The following is a 16,974-nucleotide window of genomic DNA, read 5'->3' as shown; positions in this document are numbered from 1 at the left end:
TTATCTTAATTTTTACATTTACACATTTACGGGACGATAAACCCTGGTATCAGAGTTTGTAAACAAAATTTGTTATAAGCTTAATGGCAGGCTAAGCCTTCTATTCAAGGTTAACGGTGGATGATTGTCCAATATTAGTTGTTTTAAATGGTCAGTTATTTTTAATCATTTAAAGAAATATCCCATTATCCCCATTAAAGATATCCCCTTTCAAAAGGTCAAGTACGGAGTTTAAAAGAAAAAAGGTCTGGCTCAACACACTTAAAGTAGTCGAGATTTTCAACATTCCGGGGCTACCATTATTTTTATTATGCACGAGGTTTATTACACACCGTTTATTTAAAGGTAACTCTAGAAAGCGGTCCCACCACGCTTTGCTTGTTACTTCGATGATTCTCATTATAATTACAGGGGTGATTTTATTGGTTGTCCCCAATTTTCATCCACTAGCCATATTGCTTGATTGTATTTCATAGATGTATTATGAAGTTGTTGTCGTCTATCAATTTCATCATCCATTGCGTCAGCTTCTGGAAGCTTAGCTTGGGCCTTGAACATATGTTTGTATTTAGATTGGGTGTCAGCCCAATTCGTTGCATAGGACCTCAAGTTCACCAAGCATTTTTCGGACCTGCTTATTTTGTCTTTTGACATCGAGCCAACGGTCTCCGTAGAAATTATCTCTTGTTGCTTTTGAGAGACAGACTTGGGCTTTGAAGTCCCGAATTGTTTGGAGGTTTCGCATGGCTGCAACTACTTTTGCTGCTATATCATGTTCAATTAGTCGTGACACTCCAGAGAATATTGCTGCTTCTCCAATTGGTATGGGAGTTGTATTGACTTGGGCTTTGAAGTCCCGAATTGTTTGGAGGTTTGCAGCCCATGTTCAATTTTTCGTGACACTCCAGAGAATATTGCTGCTTCTCCAATGGGTATGGGAGTTGTATTTGCTTTAATTTGGTAGTATCTGTAGAGGGCTCCTGGTTCTTGAAAGGCGAATGGTTAATTATATATTCTTGGCAATGGCTTGAAATCTGGATTATTTGCTCGTAACCATTCTTCCTTTTCCTTGACTGAACAACTTCTCCTAGTAGCTTCTCTGTCACTGCTAGACTCTTCATCAGAATATCTTTTGTTTGACATGTACATTTTGTGAAACAAAGATTCACAAGTCTTGATAAGGAATCTGCAAGAACATTTTTTTTACCATCAATATGTTCAATTTTGATTTTAACTCCCTGTTCATGTAATGATATCTGCAAATTTTAACCATCTAACCCTAGATGTTTTGTTACGATTAGTTTAGTTATAAAAACTAATTATTGCTTGACAGTAACTTCTCGGGGTAATTTCTTTTTTATCAAGATAGTAAATCTTTAATTTTTCCAAAGAATTGATGCATGCGTTAATTTCAGCATCAATTGTTGACTGAATCACTTTGAATTTCCCACTTGTATATGCACAGATTTTCTCTGATCCTTTTGAATCTTCTTTTCTTGTTTTCCATTTACAAACTCCTCCTCATCCTTTCATACATCCATCAGTTCAATAACAATGTATGCTTCTTCTGGTGGTATTTGGAGGTTTGGTAATGATTTAACCTTTTATTTTATTTTTCTGACTATTTCATAATCAAATTGCTTCATTCTTTTATCTCCATGAGGATGAGGATTCGTCTTTTCGTATAATGGATCAAGAAGACGACTTAACTTAGGAATATAATTCCTAGCATAATTTAGGATTCCTAAAAATGACCTTAAACTTGCCTTGATTTTTAACTTTTCTACATCAAAATCACATATTTTTTTAATAATATGTGGTTGCAGTTTAATTTTACTTTCGCCAATTATAGCTCCCAAAAATTCAACTTTGGGGACTGAGATCTTCATTTTTGTTGGAGATAGTATTAACCCTTTTTCTTTGCATATGTGGAGCATAATTTTCAAATGTTTTACATGCTCCGACTCATTGTTTAAAAATACAAGGATGTCGTCTATATAGACGGCAAAAAATTCTTCAGTTCCATTGAAGCATTTATCCATCTTTCTTTGAAATATTGTTGGCGCGTTTTTGAGTCCAAAAGGCATTACAAGCCATTCATAAAGTCCCCCTGGGACAAGAAATGTTGTCCAAGGAATTGATTTCTTCCATAGCAACTTGGTGAAATCCTGATTTAAGATCAAACTTAGAGAAGACCTTAGCGTTCCCTATTCGTTTTAGAAGTGTGTTTATTCCAGGGAGGGAATATTGATCCTTGTAGGTATTTTATCGTTGAGAGTTTTGTAATTGAATACCATCCTCTCCTTTCCTTTAGTTTCTTTCCCTGTGACCGGATCAACGGTTGTTCCAGAATTGACAATCATTGCCATAGTTCTGTGTCTGCTCTTGATTGGTCTTATTACTTCCAATTTTAGCAAAGCATCTACATGCTTTTTAAATGACGCTTCCAGTGCTGGAGTAACATGTTATAATGGTTTGTCTTGTATAGTGACATCCGGATTAATGATGTCAGGCTTACAAGTTTCACCATTTTTCTTCCACTGCTTCAATGGTTCTTCACCAACGTATCCTTGATCCTTCAGCTCTTTTAAGATAGGCTTAAACCTTACTTTTAACTTTTTGGAATCTTCTTTTGAGAAAGATACATTTTCTTGTAGCTCATAATAGATATCTTCATCAATTTCCAATTCCTCTATTGTTGCCGCGGTAATTTCAGTTGTAGGGGTTGTTTTGATCCTTGTAACCTTTTTGTAAAGCGTTACTTCATCACCTTCTGTCCTTATTCCTCCATTCATGGATCTAGTGAAATTAGTACCTATTAGCATGTCGATACCATAACCAGTTCTCATATCTAGAGCATAGATTAGAGTAATTCTGAATTTGTTACCCTCTATTCAGAAAATTCCGGCTCTTATTCTTTGACTGGATGGTTATCTTGAATTAAGACCGTTAAACAATTTTATTCATTTCTTCTAGAGCTTCTTTTGGCAATTATGCAATAAGAGGTTGCTCCCGTATCAATAATCGCTTTGACTTTGAACAATCTAATTCCAGGTATATCGAATTCCACCTCAACATTGTAAAGTTGATTATTGATTTTCTTTACTTTTGGTTGTTTAATGTCTCCTGCCTTCATGGTGCTATGAACTTCATCTTTCTATTAAGGCATTAACTTGTTTTCCTAATAAAGGAAACACTTCTTCATGATTGAACTGCTCATCAAATTTCCTTTTCAAGGCTTCATTTTTTGTTGAAGCTTGATGATTTGGACTTCCATTGACTCTTTCATTTTTATTTGATCATTCCTTTGTTGCTCCAATTGGGTTTTCATGCACTCGGTGATTTTTAACAAATCACCTATTTCCTTTATTAAGGTTTGTTTCTCCGTTAACCACTTTTCTTTTTCATGTTGGGCTTCTTGCTCTTTGATCCTCCATTCTGCTGCTGACTCTTTTGCCTGATCTTTGATAGCTTGCTTCCATTCTTCATCCTTTTGGTTTAGCATTTTCCAAAGGGGATCTGCCTGAATTTCTTTTTGGCTAGTTTCCGGTTCTTTATTTTTCTTTACGAAAACCTTTTTCTTTAGGTAATGAGGTGAACTTATTACACAAATAGTCCCTGTAAGTACTTATATTTCCACATTAACTGCAGTATCTCTATCAGTGCTTCCTTGTCAAGATCTTTTCAAGAAATTAAAGCAGCCAGCCTACTACCAAAAGACAAGATCTATATTTATGGATATAGATATGAATAAGAATGTGACCGTTCAGGATTCAGCGATTAAGTTGAAGGGAGAGTGTGATCATCTTTTTCTGTTCAATTCGGTGTATAATTATAGTTATATTTCCATTCAAGTAGAACTGACGATTAAAAATTTTATTGTAGTATGTATATATTGAAAATACATAGATTTAGGTTAGATATACCGAGTCTTTTTACTTTATAATCAAACTCATGAAGCTGGTAGACTTGTAAAAAAAGATAACCTGATAAAAAATGATAAAAAAAGATAACCTGATACAGTAACATCATAATCATCCCAAATTGCAAAGCATACTCCGGAAACTCTGCACAAGATTCTATAGATAAAAAATTTATAATGAACTTAAGTTATCTTTCGTGTTTTAAATAGATTTATTACCATCAAAGAGCCCTTCTTCAAGTTCATAAATATTGACAGTATATAGGCTTGAAAAACTTGCTCAACCCCTGAATTTGGAATACGCTTATCTCTTTGCGGGACCCTTCTAGCAGTTTTCCTTGTTACATCACAAAACAACAAGCAAGCAAATATGATCCAGGATAAAAATTATGAGGCTTAAAAGTCAAAATAAGGACAATAGTCAAAGAGACCTACCGAACAGCACTAGATCTTCTATAAAGACTTGATATATGGCAGTTAGTTCTCCGTCAATTTTTGCGGCGCCGGGAAGATTATAATTGTATGCTAATATTGTTGTTTCTGTAATCATATCCAGTGAACTATAAATTAAACTGTATTTCAAAGAACAAACAAGAAATTGTTAGTGGGTTAACACAACCTGATTTGGATTGTTTTACCTATACTAAAGAGAGTGGCATTTAATTCCAAGCCCATATTCAACCCAAACCTGAAAATAAGAAATCCAGTTATTCATAATTGATGAAACCTAATAAGGAAAGATGTGCAGGCTGAAGACATGTAATACTCGAGATAAGAAATGTGTCATGTTTAATTCGGTGTATTATTTTAATTACATTTCAATTTAAGTAGAACTAACTTATGACTAGTTATAATTCCACATCATGTTATAGTAGTTACAAAACTGAATGAAACCATTGGATTTTGTCTGAAGAAAACCTAAGATTCATTCCATTTAAATAATTGTTAGTCCAGCCCTGCAACAAGGTTACATGCTCAGAAAACGCCAACACTTGGACAACCATCTACAGCACTCAGCAGCCTATTTCTGCATTCGAAAAAGAAACAAATATAAATGGTAACATTAACGTCTAGCTGATGATTACAAACATTAATGAAGGAAGATATAGAAAATACAATAATTTTGGGTTACGTATACCGAGTCCTTTTTGCTTTATAATCAAACCCATGAGGCCGGTAGACTTGTAAATAAGATAACATGATACAGTAACATCATATCCATCCCAAATTGCTAATAAGCTAAATCCAGTTTTCTGCACAATATTCTTTATAGAAATCATACAGTATAAAAAATGATCTGAAGTTCTTCTTAAGGAGTTGAACCTACACATAACAGATTTTGCCATGGTAAACCCCTTTACCCAAAACCTACAATGACAGATACACAAAATTTTAATAAGGTGATGACACATCAGCAAAGCATCAAATATAAATTTGACAAGAGCTATTGTAACCATGTTTAAGCGATTACCTTAATGGGGTTTCTGTGAATGCTTAAAATTTGAGCATCCACTTCTTTGAGATGCCACAAATCAGCAAAATTTGAGTAGGTTATCGAAGTACTCGATTACGGTGGATAACTTGATGACAATTAATTGGATAGTTCATCAGGCCGCGCAGTTTTACAATAGACTTTAGACTTAAACATAATAGCACAATTAGTTCTTTAAAAGTAGAAACATGCAAAGGAAGAACAATCAAAGAATAGTCAAATAACATGAAACTAAATTTTGCTATAAATCAGGTATGATTTTTAACACACAAAAAACCTCCAACGGCATACAAGATGGGGCCAAATAGTAAGAAGTCGGAAGCTTGATAATCAAGAATCAAATAGTTACTAATGCATGCTAATCAATTTAAGTTCACATTTAAGTACATAATTTTACTACCTGAAGCTTCTTGTCTTGAGGGTCAGGAATAAACTCCTTATCATCCCAATCTTCAGGCTGTCATATAAATCTGAAAACAAGAATGAGACAGTCACAAAAACATGAGAAAATAAAATTTAAGTTCTTGCTGAAAATTACAAAAAAAATCTAACAGCTACCTATTCAAAGCTATTTTGCCCATGTGAACAAGATTTCAATTAGAGTACAAACTTGCAGTCTATTTTTGATGATAGTGTAGGTAGCAACAGGGCAAAGGAAAAAGGGTTAAAAACTCGTGATCAGTGTTTAAATTACCATTAAGGTGGAAAATTTAAACGTCTTAACCTGAATTTAACAAAATAGAACCAATTTCTCAACAACAACCAAAATCATCAGTTCAAAGAAAGTAAAGAATCGGGAAAAAAAAACCCTGATTTTTGATAGTTTTTAAAAACATCACAAGAAAAAGCCGTATAACTTAAAAAAATCAAAAAAAAAAACCCTGATAAACTCCCGTATGCACAATTGCATATATCAAATTAGAATCAAAAGAAGGAAAAAAAGTTTCAAAGAACTCAACAAAATCAAAAGAAAAATCCTAAAAAATCAAGAAATAAAACAGTATCGATGAAAAAACCTAATTTCGACAAAGTGAAAAAATAAACCCTAGATTTTAAGAACTTTAACACTGTAGAAGAAAATAGAAACAGTAATTTGGTAATAACTAAAGAAAATCAAAAGAAAACCCTAATAAATCAAAGAAATAAAACAATATCGATTAAAAAACCTAATTTCGACAAAATCAAAACATAAACCCTAGATTTTAAGAATTTTAACACTGTAGAAGAAAATAGAAACAATAATTTGGTAATAACTAAAGAAAATCAAAAGAAAACCCTAATAAATCAAGAAATAAAACAATATCGATTAAAAAACTTAATTTGGACAAAATCAAGACATAAACCCTAGTTTTTAAGAATTTTAACACTGTAGAAGAAAATAGAAACAGTAATTTGGTAATAACTTAAGAAAATCAAAAGAAAACCCTAATAAACGTACACAGTGATTAGAAGGATGAAGGAGGTGTCGTGGAGGATTAATGAGATCAATCGATTAGATAAAAAAAAAAAAAAAAAAAAAAATACGAGAGCGTGATTGAACTTGGTAACAGAATCAAAGAAAGAACCCTAATAAAGAAGAAAAAGAACGATCTGGTGGTTATACAACCGGCGAGTGAGTTGAGAGGAGACTCTGTTAGTCTGTTCAATGTGTGTGTGATTGATCTTCTTATTCTTATTTATAGATATAGACTTTAAGAGCCCGTGCGTTGCACGGCGGGCTTATTAAAAACTAAGTATAAAATGTTAATGAAATAATTACAAAAGAAACACAACATTGTCAATATAAAACTTATGCGTTGACATGTAAACAAACAATGTTTCGAATTCAACAAATGCATTTAATTTGTTCAAAGTATTGATAAAAACACTTACAAATGACAGCCAAATGAAACGAATGAGGTTAATAAGAGAACTTATTCTATTTCCATCTTAAATCAACTTTGATGTTTCAACTGCTTGTATACCTTGTATCACCAATTCCATCTATATACGAAATGTGTTCACCCATATCAGAATATGCATCTTTCAAATCCATAATTCGATGACTTTTGAAAGTCAACATTTCAGCAAAACTAAAAAATTGAGGCTTGTGGATATTTCATAGTAGTAGTAACAATAAGTTGGGTAGACTTCAACTCCTCTGATGTAACCTTTATCACATGATCTACCATATATCTTCATATCAAGGACATGATATCACCATAATTCGTCTTTAAATAAGCACAACCATTTTAAGCCCAATAGCCTGCCGTTTGACTATAGACAATCAAAGCTATACCCAAATACACCCTATTACCACTAAAAAAGTTCCCAAATACCCACCAATCGACACCAGACTAATCTAAAACACATTTAACCTCACACATGTTTATATTCATTTTAAACATGACCTGTTGTTTTTCAAAAGTCAATACTCGAGCATAAAACCTAATATGAATATTTTACTTTCTAAACATTTGGATGGAACATATTAAAAGATGGATTAAAGCATTTTTGCTGAATTTTTCTTTATCAAAGTAATGAACCAAATAAATAGAATAAAGAAGTGCAAAAAGTTTTAAAACAGCATATACGAACCGCATATATCCATAAATAGTATTTCGCTTTGGATGAATTTTTAACTTGTACGACTCGTCTACATAGTATTGCAGTTGGGCATAACATAGGTATATCACTAACCAAATCAAATATGAATAAAGCATATGAGTAGTAGCCAAATCTTAACTTCAACTGCTAATAACATACCGTGTAGTATTTCGAAAGGAAAATCACGTGGCTTTAGTGTACAATGAGTCTGCTTTTTATTCTAAGAAACTATGGTTATTCCTCCATCCTTAACAGACATTCGATTACCTGAAAGAAGACATACAAATCAGGTGATCATGTGAATTTTATAAATGGTTATATACTTTCATAAAGGGTTGATATAATCCCTAACCTATAAAATTCCTACAACTTCATTGCTTCTTCTAATGAATTTTTTATTATATCCGTATATGTTTCCATACCTACATTTGTAAGAAAGAAAACCTCTGCATAATATTATCAATCCAATTTCATTATACAATATTGAGTTAATTATAACAGAATTAACCTTGGAACTATTATTAGTAATTAGTAATACCTTTATAATATCACCGGGAATATGCAAAACGTTAGCAACTTTCCCATTATAACGACTCTTAATCTCTATAGTAGCTTTATGACTTTGCACTTCACAAGGTGGTTGATATTCTTCAAGTTGATCTCCCTACCAAAAAAAAAAAAAAAAAAAAAAAAAAAAAAAAAATCTAGTTGCGCTACATCGATCAAATGATCTTGGCTTTGATAGTCAATAATGCATACTTTTAGCTTGTTTGTCTTTTGTTTTGTTACTGAACATCACCCCTGAAGTCTTTGAACAAACTCTGAAGCTCACCTGACCTAATCTCCCTGTGAGATTCATTGCCCAATTCCATGTGCATAAGATCCCGTTTTCATTTCTTCTCATCTTATAACAGTAGCTTCCTTGTCCACCTCGAGTCTATGAAGTCTTTGAACCTTTCATTTAGTAAAACATATAAGACTCGTGAATTCACGGGTTTGTTTAAGACGAAACATGAAAAAGACTAAGTAAAAAACGGTTTTAGTAAACTAAAAGAACTTCGTTAGATTTTTTTTTTTTAATAAGAATACATATATTTTATTATCATTATCATAACATTTTAAGTTAAACAAATTCTAATACATGACTTACATTTTACTTTCGAGACTGTACATTACTTTGAAAGCCAAATACTCTTCATGTACTTTAACGTGCAAAGCGGCAGCATCAGGCCATTACAAATATATATGCTCATAAAAAGTATAAGTTAAAAACTCCAGTAACTAAATAAAAAGTGCAACTTATGACCCAACTTGCACCCACCACTTGAAACACCCAAATTTAGCACACGACCCATGTCAGCAAACCATCCAGCATCTTTAAACTTCCACACCCATATACATCAAGTGAATGTGAATGCATTACCAATAAAAAGCTGGATTTGAGAATCCAAATTTACAAAAGACTATAGAGTCATTATAATAACACAACTTTGAATTATTCAAACAACAACCCACTCAAAGTCATTATAAACTGCTTACTAAATTGGACAAAAATTGAGATAGCATTGGCTCCCAAAAAAAATTTGTTCATAACATTCAGGTAATAACTAAAATGATATAAATAAATAAAAATAATACCTCCTCAATCAGGTGTCTATATGCAACCTTAAAACTTTTAACATTATGTGGCATCATTTTCACTTTCACATGTGTTAAGTTCATTCCTATAGTTCCTGTTTTCCTCGTTATTGATTAAGAAACACTACTCCTTATCATAACATCCTTTCTTATACCATTCATATTATAGATAGTATAGAAGTCCAAGTAGTAAAAGAACAAAATTTGAAAGTTAAATTTCACATGGCTGCAATTTGCATCTCTAACTATGCCATATCTTTCAAAAAAAAATAAAAAATTAATAATAATAATAATAATAATAATAATAATAATAATAATAATAATAATAATAATAATAATAATAAATAAAATAAAATAAAAAAACACACAAGATATAGAAATACAAATATGAAAATATAGATATATAGATATATAAGTCCAGATTAAGCCCACAAATATAATAAAGTGGTAGTATGGATTTACTTTTAAGCTCTAAAAGTAAATCCATACTAACAAACCTTTCATTAACAAACCTTACAGAAGCTTACAATAACATACTCGAAAGAGAGTCATGAAATTCAAACATTGCTTAGAACACCTGCAGATACAATAATTTAAAGAAACTATTAGATACAATAACATCACAATAGGCTGCTCAACATTGCATATTTTCCAAAAGAAATAAGTACTAAACTGATATTAGTGCAAAAACTATTGACTTAGCTATTGCGATATAAACAAAAAAATGGAGGTGTAACAACAACATTACTTACCAATCTAAATCTGCAGGTGTAACATAAACAAAACTCTGTACCATGTAAAGCTTTTTCTTTTAGACATTTTATCAAACACCTTTCATGCGCTTGTACAAATGTACAATCATGATTTGGTTGTTCACTTGCTGTACCTACAACTAATTGGAGGACCTGCACACGAATTATAAATGAAAAGAACATAATTAGTTTATATTTAGAATTCAAATGATGCCACAGTTTATATTAAATATTCAAAATATAATAATACCTCAAATATGTTCCAAACCTTTATTTAACAGCCATTAAAGTACAAATCAAAACCCTAAGTAGCAATATAACATGAAATCAGAGTAGAGAAATCGACTAACCTTTCAGCAAATTGACTTACTTGTATTTGGAAGATTTCTTCAAAAAGTAAAAATTAGTGCAAATTGACTACTCCAATACGAATTAAATAAAAGGAGAATGGCGTACCTGAGTTAACGTGAAATTCAATTGAAGATATAAAATCGCCAAATTAATCAAAACCTGACAGATCCGTATGAAGAAATTAGGGTTGAAGAAAACGGTACAGGGTCGGAGCAAATCCTATCGACGTGAATACTGTGAAACCCAATTTAAAACGTAAAAAATCGACGTGAATGGAATTTAGATTTAGATGTCTGCGATTGAAGAGAAGAACAATTAGATTTAGATTAGGGTAAGTGAGGGAAACAGAATGAATTCGTGTTGGTGTGAGAAGAGGATTTTTCTTAATTTTTTTTATCCAGTTTACGTTTGATTTTTTTTTTAAATTCGTAGCTGAATAAACCTAGGACTTACACGTGTAAGCATAGTAGGGGTATAGTAGGGGTATTCTTAGGGTGTGACATATAGGATTTGTATGTGATGCTTTATGTGAGGTAGGGGATGGATCGATAAAAATAAATATGACCGTTGATAATTCAGCGTAAGAGTTAAGCTACCAATGAGAAAACATAGTTTATCCCCTAAAGTCTAAACAAACTAATATCACATATCCCCACTTAAATATCTAATACTATTAATTTACCCCATTTTTATTTAATACTACGTATACAACTAGAGATAGAACGGTCCGCGCGTTGCAGCGGGAAATCGTTTCTAGCGATATATGATTTCAGCACATGGTCTCGCTATATAGATTAATTGGTGTTTCAGTAGTTTATAATTATAATATGTATATCGACGAAATAAAAAATAATAAGAGGTTTGAAACTAAAAAATATATTTTTAAACATGATATAAAAAGAGAAACGAAAAAGTGTTTGGGTAATATTTTTATAATTACATTTTTAAATATTTATCTATAAACTTACTTATTTTAAAAAGTATTAGAATAGTAATATACTAATCTTAACAAAATATAAATATGCATGTTGGAAAAAAAAATGGGAAACCAAATAATTGAACTCTCACCACTAGTAAACCATTGTGAATAATCCAACAACTTGACTAATTGGGCTATAAAAACTTTTGATTATGTCTTTACAACATCATATTATATATACTAATTACTATTAGTGAAAAACTTTAAAACTGCAGCAATTAAAGCATAGAACTACAATATTTTGAGTGCGTAATAGCATATATGGGAATTATATGCAAAAATAGAGGCGTGAAAGCAAGCATTTCCAAAATCCATAATCATTCATGTCCGTCCATCTCAAAACACAGATTATACCTGATACATGTATATTGAACGATACTCTTATTATTATTTATATTTAAATTAAATATTTAATATTTATATTTATATTTATATATGCTATAAAATAAAATATATAATTGAGAATTAGTTACAATAATTAATTGGGAGGAGTAGAAGGAGTATGATTTGAGATCGTTTTGTAACAGAATATGTAAACAACCACAATCGCTTTATTTACTGGTTCGAAAACAGTTGCAATTATTGGATTAGAAACTAGGGAAAAATGTTTAAAAATTAGGTGAACTTTCACTAAATTCCTATTATATGCATCCAACTTTTAGATCTCCTATTGTATGCATTCAACTATTTAAATTGTTCTATTGTATGTATTTAACATGTTGTAATAGGTAATTTTCAGGTCACCTCAATTTCATAATTACATCATTGATCCCTTATGTTTGGCAGACATTGCATCATTTATTTTTTCTAAACAAAATTACATTGTAGGTCCTTCTTCATCTTCGTCACCTTCTTTCATTTAACTTCAATAATAAAAAAAGTCTCACATGCTACTTTGGAATCAAGCTACGAACAACACATACCCATTTTTCACTTTAAATCTAAATATCTCATCTCTTTTCTGACTGATCAATTGAATCTCCTTTTCAACTTAAATATGAAAACCTTACAAATACCCATATCCATTAAACAAAACCCCAAATATGAGAAACCCTAAATAATTTGTTTTTCGTCACCTCACCAGAATCCTCCAACTTCCGGTTTGAAACGAAAAGGATATGTGATGTGTAGTGGATAAGTTTGAAGACCGCCGAAGGTAGATTCATTGTCAGAGGTGGTTTTTTGGCGAAATTCGGGTTTTATCAAAACATTGCACCTTGATCTTCCGGCGACGACTCAAATCCGACACCATAAATCTGCTTCATCTATCTCGTTCATCCTTCGTCCTTCAACGACACAAATCCAACACCAACTTTATAATTCCATTGGCCGCCACCACCTGCAACAAATTAGATCTGACACCACCGCCACAATCTGCGGGAACTCAGGCCGGAACTCAGATCTCTGATTAAACCTTTATCTATCTCGTTGGAATCATCTGCTCATTTGCTCGTTGAATCATCTATTCGTTAAATCACTTGCAGATCTAGGTTTTTCGATATTTCTTGTGGAGATGAAGGGACGACTTAAAGGGACGGATTAAAATTTGTTTATTGTTGTTATTGTTTTTTTTTTTATTGAAGTTTAAGTTATTAACTTTGTTTGAGATTGAATGGATGTATATAATTTGAATGAGTTTGTATTCATCTCTTTTCTCGTCAATCTATTTTTTGCAAGTCTATCTCGTTGTAGCCAATTACGTTAGATGAAGAAAAATTCAAAACTAGATTGGTGAAGCTTTGACTATCAAAGCTTTAAGACACTTAATTATAGAAATTGTAATTAGTAGAGATTCATTGTACTCCTCACTGTAATTAGTATTCATCTTGATATATCATTGTTTTTTAATAAGTTCAATGTGAATGTGATTTGGTTTTGTTCATGTATAAAGTTTTGGTTTGATTGTGACCATACAGATTGTAGGCTTTTATGTAGTTTTGTTTTCTGAAAAAAAAAAAAAATTTTTGGAGGAGATGAAGATGAAGGTATTCTTGAAGATGAAAGATGTTTGTGAAAATGATGAAGGAAGTGGTATAATTAGATAAGATTAACAGAAAAATTAACAGATGTTAAGTCTAGGGACCAATCAAGAACTTTTTCTACATATTACCTGATACCTTCATTGCAAGTTACTTAATACATACAATAGAATAATTAAGATTGTTGAACGCATACAATAGGAGATTTGAAAGTTGGATGCATACAATAGGAATTTAATAAAAGTTCGATGCATTTTTAAACAATTTTCCCTAGAAACTACTCTCCTTTCACCATTGATTTGGTTTAGGTGTATTTGTTAATTTATTTATTTTAATGTCATCAATTAAATAAATCTCTAAAATGATGATATCATAAATAAAAATTATTTACACTTAAAAAATATTTAAAAAGAAAAACAAAAATTTAAGGGCTTCATGATGATGTCATTATAATAATTAATTCTATTTAATAAACATATTATTATGTTTATTATATAATATGTGAAACATTATGTACAACTTTATAATAAAACACTTTTATGATCATATGTACAATATTTGAAGCATTATGTACAATTTTATAGTAAAACACCCACATGATCATATGTACAAGTTAAGTACATCAATATATTTGTAAAAACAATGACAAGTTTCTTAGTCAGAATTCGTTGTTCCACGGGTCATTAAACTAAATGACTTTAGCATTTACATTTACATTCACTTAATACGGGTCATTAAATTAAATTTTTGAAATCGTATACGTTATATAAAATAAAGTAAATAATTACTTCTTTTTAACTAATACATATGAAATTTTATTTTCACTTTTACAAATCAAATCTTTTATTCAAAAGAGATTTTACCTTGAATGGTACGTGTTGTACATAACCCTGGTTTGCTAAGAACTTCGTATCTTTTCTTACATTGTCACCTTAAACGATTTCTATAAAATTTTTGTTACTTGTTATATAAAAATTTTTCGTTGCTTATTCGTATCCAAATCATCATGAAGACTTTACAACCGTCGAAATCGGGATATTCTTGTGTGTGTGTGTGTGTGTGTGTATGTGCTGAAGGCACTTACTACCACACCATGCAGAGCCTTTGGGCACCCACTAACACTTAAACCATTCAAAATTATTACGTTACCCCAAGGATCTTATTTGCCACGCCTGTTGGAACGATGCTCTTTCTTACGTAACTCTAAGTCCTGACATATTCCAGGGGATTCATGAAGCGACCCGTCCTAATCCATCTGGACGAATACATTACATTTGGTTACATCGCGAGGTACTTGACTGAAACAACCCAACCAGTACTTCGTACGATAATTTTTTTTTTATAATACACATTTACGCGCCAATTAAATATGTAGACCAAATCACAAGTTTCATTAAACCATACAACCATTACCAATGTTTACAAAAGGGCACAAAGGCCATTAGTTAAGTAAATATAAGTTTGATCGAATACAATGATAGTTTATAAACCATACGACCCAACGAGCATGGTTTGGGACTAAACTACCCAAAAGGTGGTCAACTTCCAAAAGCTCCTACAAGCACATCATCAAGGACATCTAGTGTCCGACAATCCCCTTCCCTTTATCCTCGCCTGCAACTAAAAAGATAAACAACGAGAGGGGTAAGCTAACGCTTAGTGAATGCAATAATTATACATGATCATATATAACCTACTTACTTGCATACACTTACACAATACCACATACAAGCTAGCAACTCAACCAACATGAAATCCATCATGCATAAACTACTATCCACGTTCCACATCAAGCTAGCAATAGTATTAGCATATAGTTCACAATATAATATGCTAAGTACAATTCGCACAACCATGGTTAACCAAGTATACAAGAGAACGGTACATGAAGGTCCGTTGGAGTTCATAACATCCACTAGTGTTACTTATACACCGCGTAATCACTAGTCCCCCGGGTGATGTCTTAAACACCGCGACTAACTCACCCTTACACAATGTGGCGTCTTAAACACCGCGGCGAATCCACACTTCATTCAATACAATGAGTGGTGTCTTGATCACCGCGACACTTCCACTCTCATGACATTGTGGTGTCTTAAACACCGCGACAATTCCACAAGTCAATTACACAATGAGTAGTGTCTTAAGCACCGCGACAATACTACTCGTTACCTAAAATGTGGTGTCTTGAACACCGCGACACTTCCACATTCATACCACATAAATAAATACATTATATACGTTCACGCATAATTATTCCACTCACCTTGACACAAGGATGATGAATATTCGCTTCCAAACTCAAAGCCAAGTACCTAATACGTTAAGTACCAATTCAATACATAAACTAGTGGAATTAACCACATTACAATTACTTGGGCATTTAATGACTCAATTCGCATTAAATGACCCAACTACATCACAACCGCCCTCTTAATGGCCAAGACTCGACTTTAGTTACCAACATTAGTGCATTAAAGTCTACTAGCCTCAATTGACATCCACCTAGGGTAATTTACACCCATTTTACCCAAACTAGGTCAACTAGTACATTCTTGACCCATTTTGACACTTTCACATCCAAACTAGTCAAACATAACCCAAATGACATCTCTTTTAATTTTAACAAATGTTTAATGCTTTTAATATCATTAACACTTTCAACTCACAATTACAAGGCCAAAACCCTAGATTATGGCCATTAGGGTTTTCATTACAACAACCTAACCCAAATTCACCCATTTTACTCCCAAATGGGTCATACAAGCTTCTATTAACCAAAACCCTAGCCATAATCAATTAAAACTCGAAACTTAGAGTTAGAACTTACCGAGACTATCACCACGTAGCTAGAGTCACAAGGAACAACTTTAATACTTGCTCCAAAGATCAACCCTAAATCCTTCCTCTCTCAATCTCACTTTGAATCCAAATGGGTGTTAGAGTTTTGGGAGAGAAATTGAAAGAAAATGAAAAAGGAAAATGAAATAAATGAACTAGTGGACCAGATTTAATGCACCCATCTGATCTATACGTCCATTTACCATTTTGCCCCTCAAAATCTCTTAATTTAACCTAAAACCGAGACCTGGCCAGCAGGCCTGCCGCGGCGCGGCACTAAACGTCGCGGCGCGACGAATCAAAGTAAAATTCACCATGCTTAAGTCCTGTTCTGATCTGGAAACGCTTGATGGGTCGCGGCGCGGACCCGTTTGTCGCGGCGCGACATACGCCTGGGTCTGGCCACTTCGACTAGTTAGTCAAATTTCCAAGGT

At 32.5% G+C, this 16,974-nt stretch overlaps 1 protein-coding gene and 1 long non-coding RNA gene across 10 annotated transcripts; both read right to left on the bottom strand.

The window, feature by feature from the left end:
• Window positions 1-332: 332 nt before the first annotated feature.
• On the bottom strand, window positions 333-6,911 carry LOC139893274 (uncharacterized). 9 transcript variants are annotated; one of them, XR_011774431.1, is made up of 9 exons: window positions 5,973-6,911; window positions 5,394-5,884; window positions 5,061-5,290; window positions 4,841-4,949; window positions 4,561-4,610; window positions 4,358-4,462; window positions 4,142-4,259; window positions 4,015-4,067; window positions 333-1,186 (listed from the first exon to the last, which is right to left on the bottom strand). XR_011774431.1 is itself a non-coding variant. In XM_071876430.1 (8 exons), the coding sequence occupies exons 4-7, from the start codon at window positions 4,924-4,926 to the stop codon at window positions 4,165-4,167; spliced, it is 336 nt and encodes a 111-aa protein (XP_071732531.1). In that variant the 5' UTR covers window positions 4,927-4,949; window positions 5,039-5,290; window positions 5,394-5,884; window positions 5,973-6,911; the 3' UTR covers window positions 3,998-4,067; window positions 4,142-4,164. The 9 variants fall into 9 exon arrangements, 2 of the variants coding, with proteins under 2 accessions (XP_071732531.1, XP_071732530.1); XR_011774432.1 differs by lacking the exon at window positions 333-1,186 and adding an exon at window positions 3,676-3,726; XR_011774435.1 differs by lacking the exon at window positions 333-1,186 and having other exon boundaries at window positions 3,998-4,067; window positions 5,061-5,175; window positions 5,250-5,290.
• Window positions 6,912-8,185: 1,274 nt separating this feature from the next.
• LOC139894224 (uncharacterized) lies at window positions 8,186-8,660 on the bottom strand. Its single transcript, XR_011774858.1, has 3 exons — window positions 8,539-8,660; window positions 8,353-8,446; window positions 8,186-8,267 (listed from the first exon to the last, which is right to left on the bottom strand). It is a non-coding gene; the product is annotated as an uncharacterized lncRNA (long non-coding RNA).
• Window positions 8,661-16,974: the final 8,314 nt, after the last annotated feature.

This window comes from Rutidosis leptorrhynchoides, chromosome 2, assembly GCF_046630445.1.
Source record: "Rutidosis leptorrhynchoides isolate AG116_Rl617_1_P2 chromosome 2, CSIRO_AGI_Rlap_v1, whole genome shotgun sequence".
Taxonomy (NCBI): Eukaryota; Viridiplantae; Streptophyta; class Magnoliopsida; order Asterales; family Asteraceae; genus Rutidosis; species Rutidosis leptorrhynchoides.
Note: the sequence above shows the minus strand (reverse complement) of the source record. Positions and strands in the feature narration are given on the sequence as shown.

Excerpts from the sequence above, each read along its gene's own strand:
- LOC139893274 (XM_071876430.1), bottom strand. The coding sequence starts at position 4,926 with ATGGTTGTCCAAGTGTTGGCGTTTTCTGAGCATGTAACCTTGTTGCAG. Across the intron at positions 4,611-4,840 it reads TTAAATGGAATGAATCTTAG|GTTTGGGTTGAATATGGGCT; the intron begins GTTTTCTTCAGA and ends TCTTATTTTCAG. Across the intron at positions 4,463-4,560 it reads TGCCACTCTCTTTAGTATAG|AAACAACAATATTAGCATAC; the intron begins GTAAAACAATCC and ends ATATGATTACAG.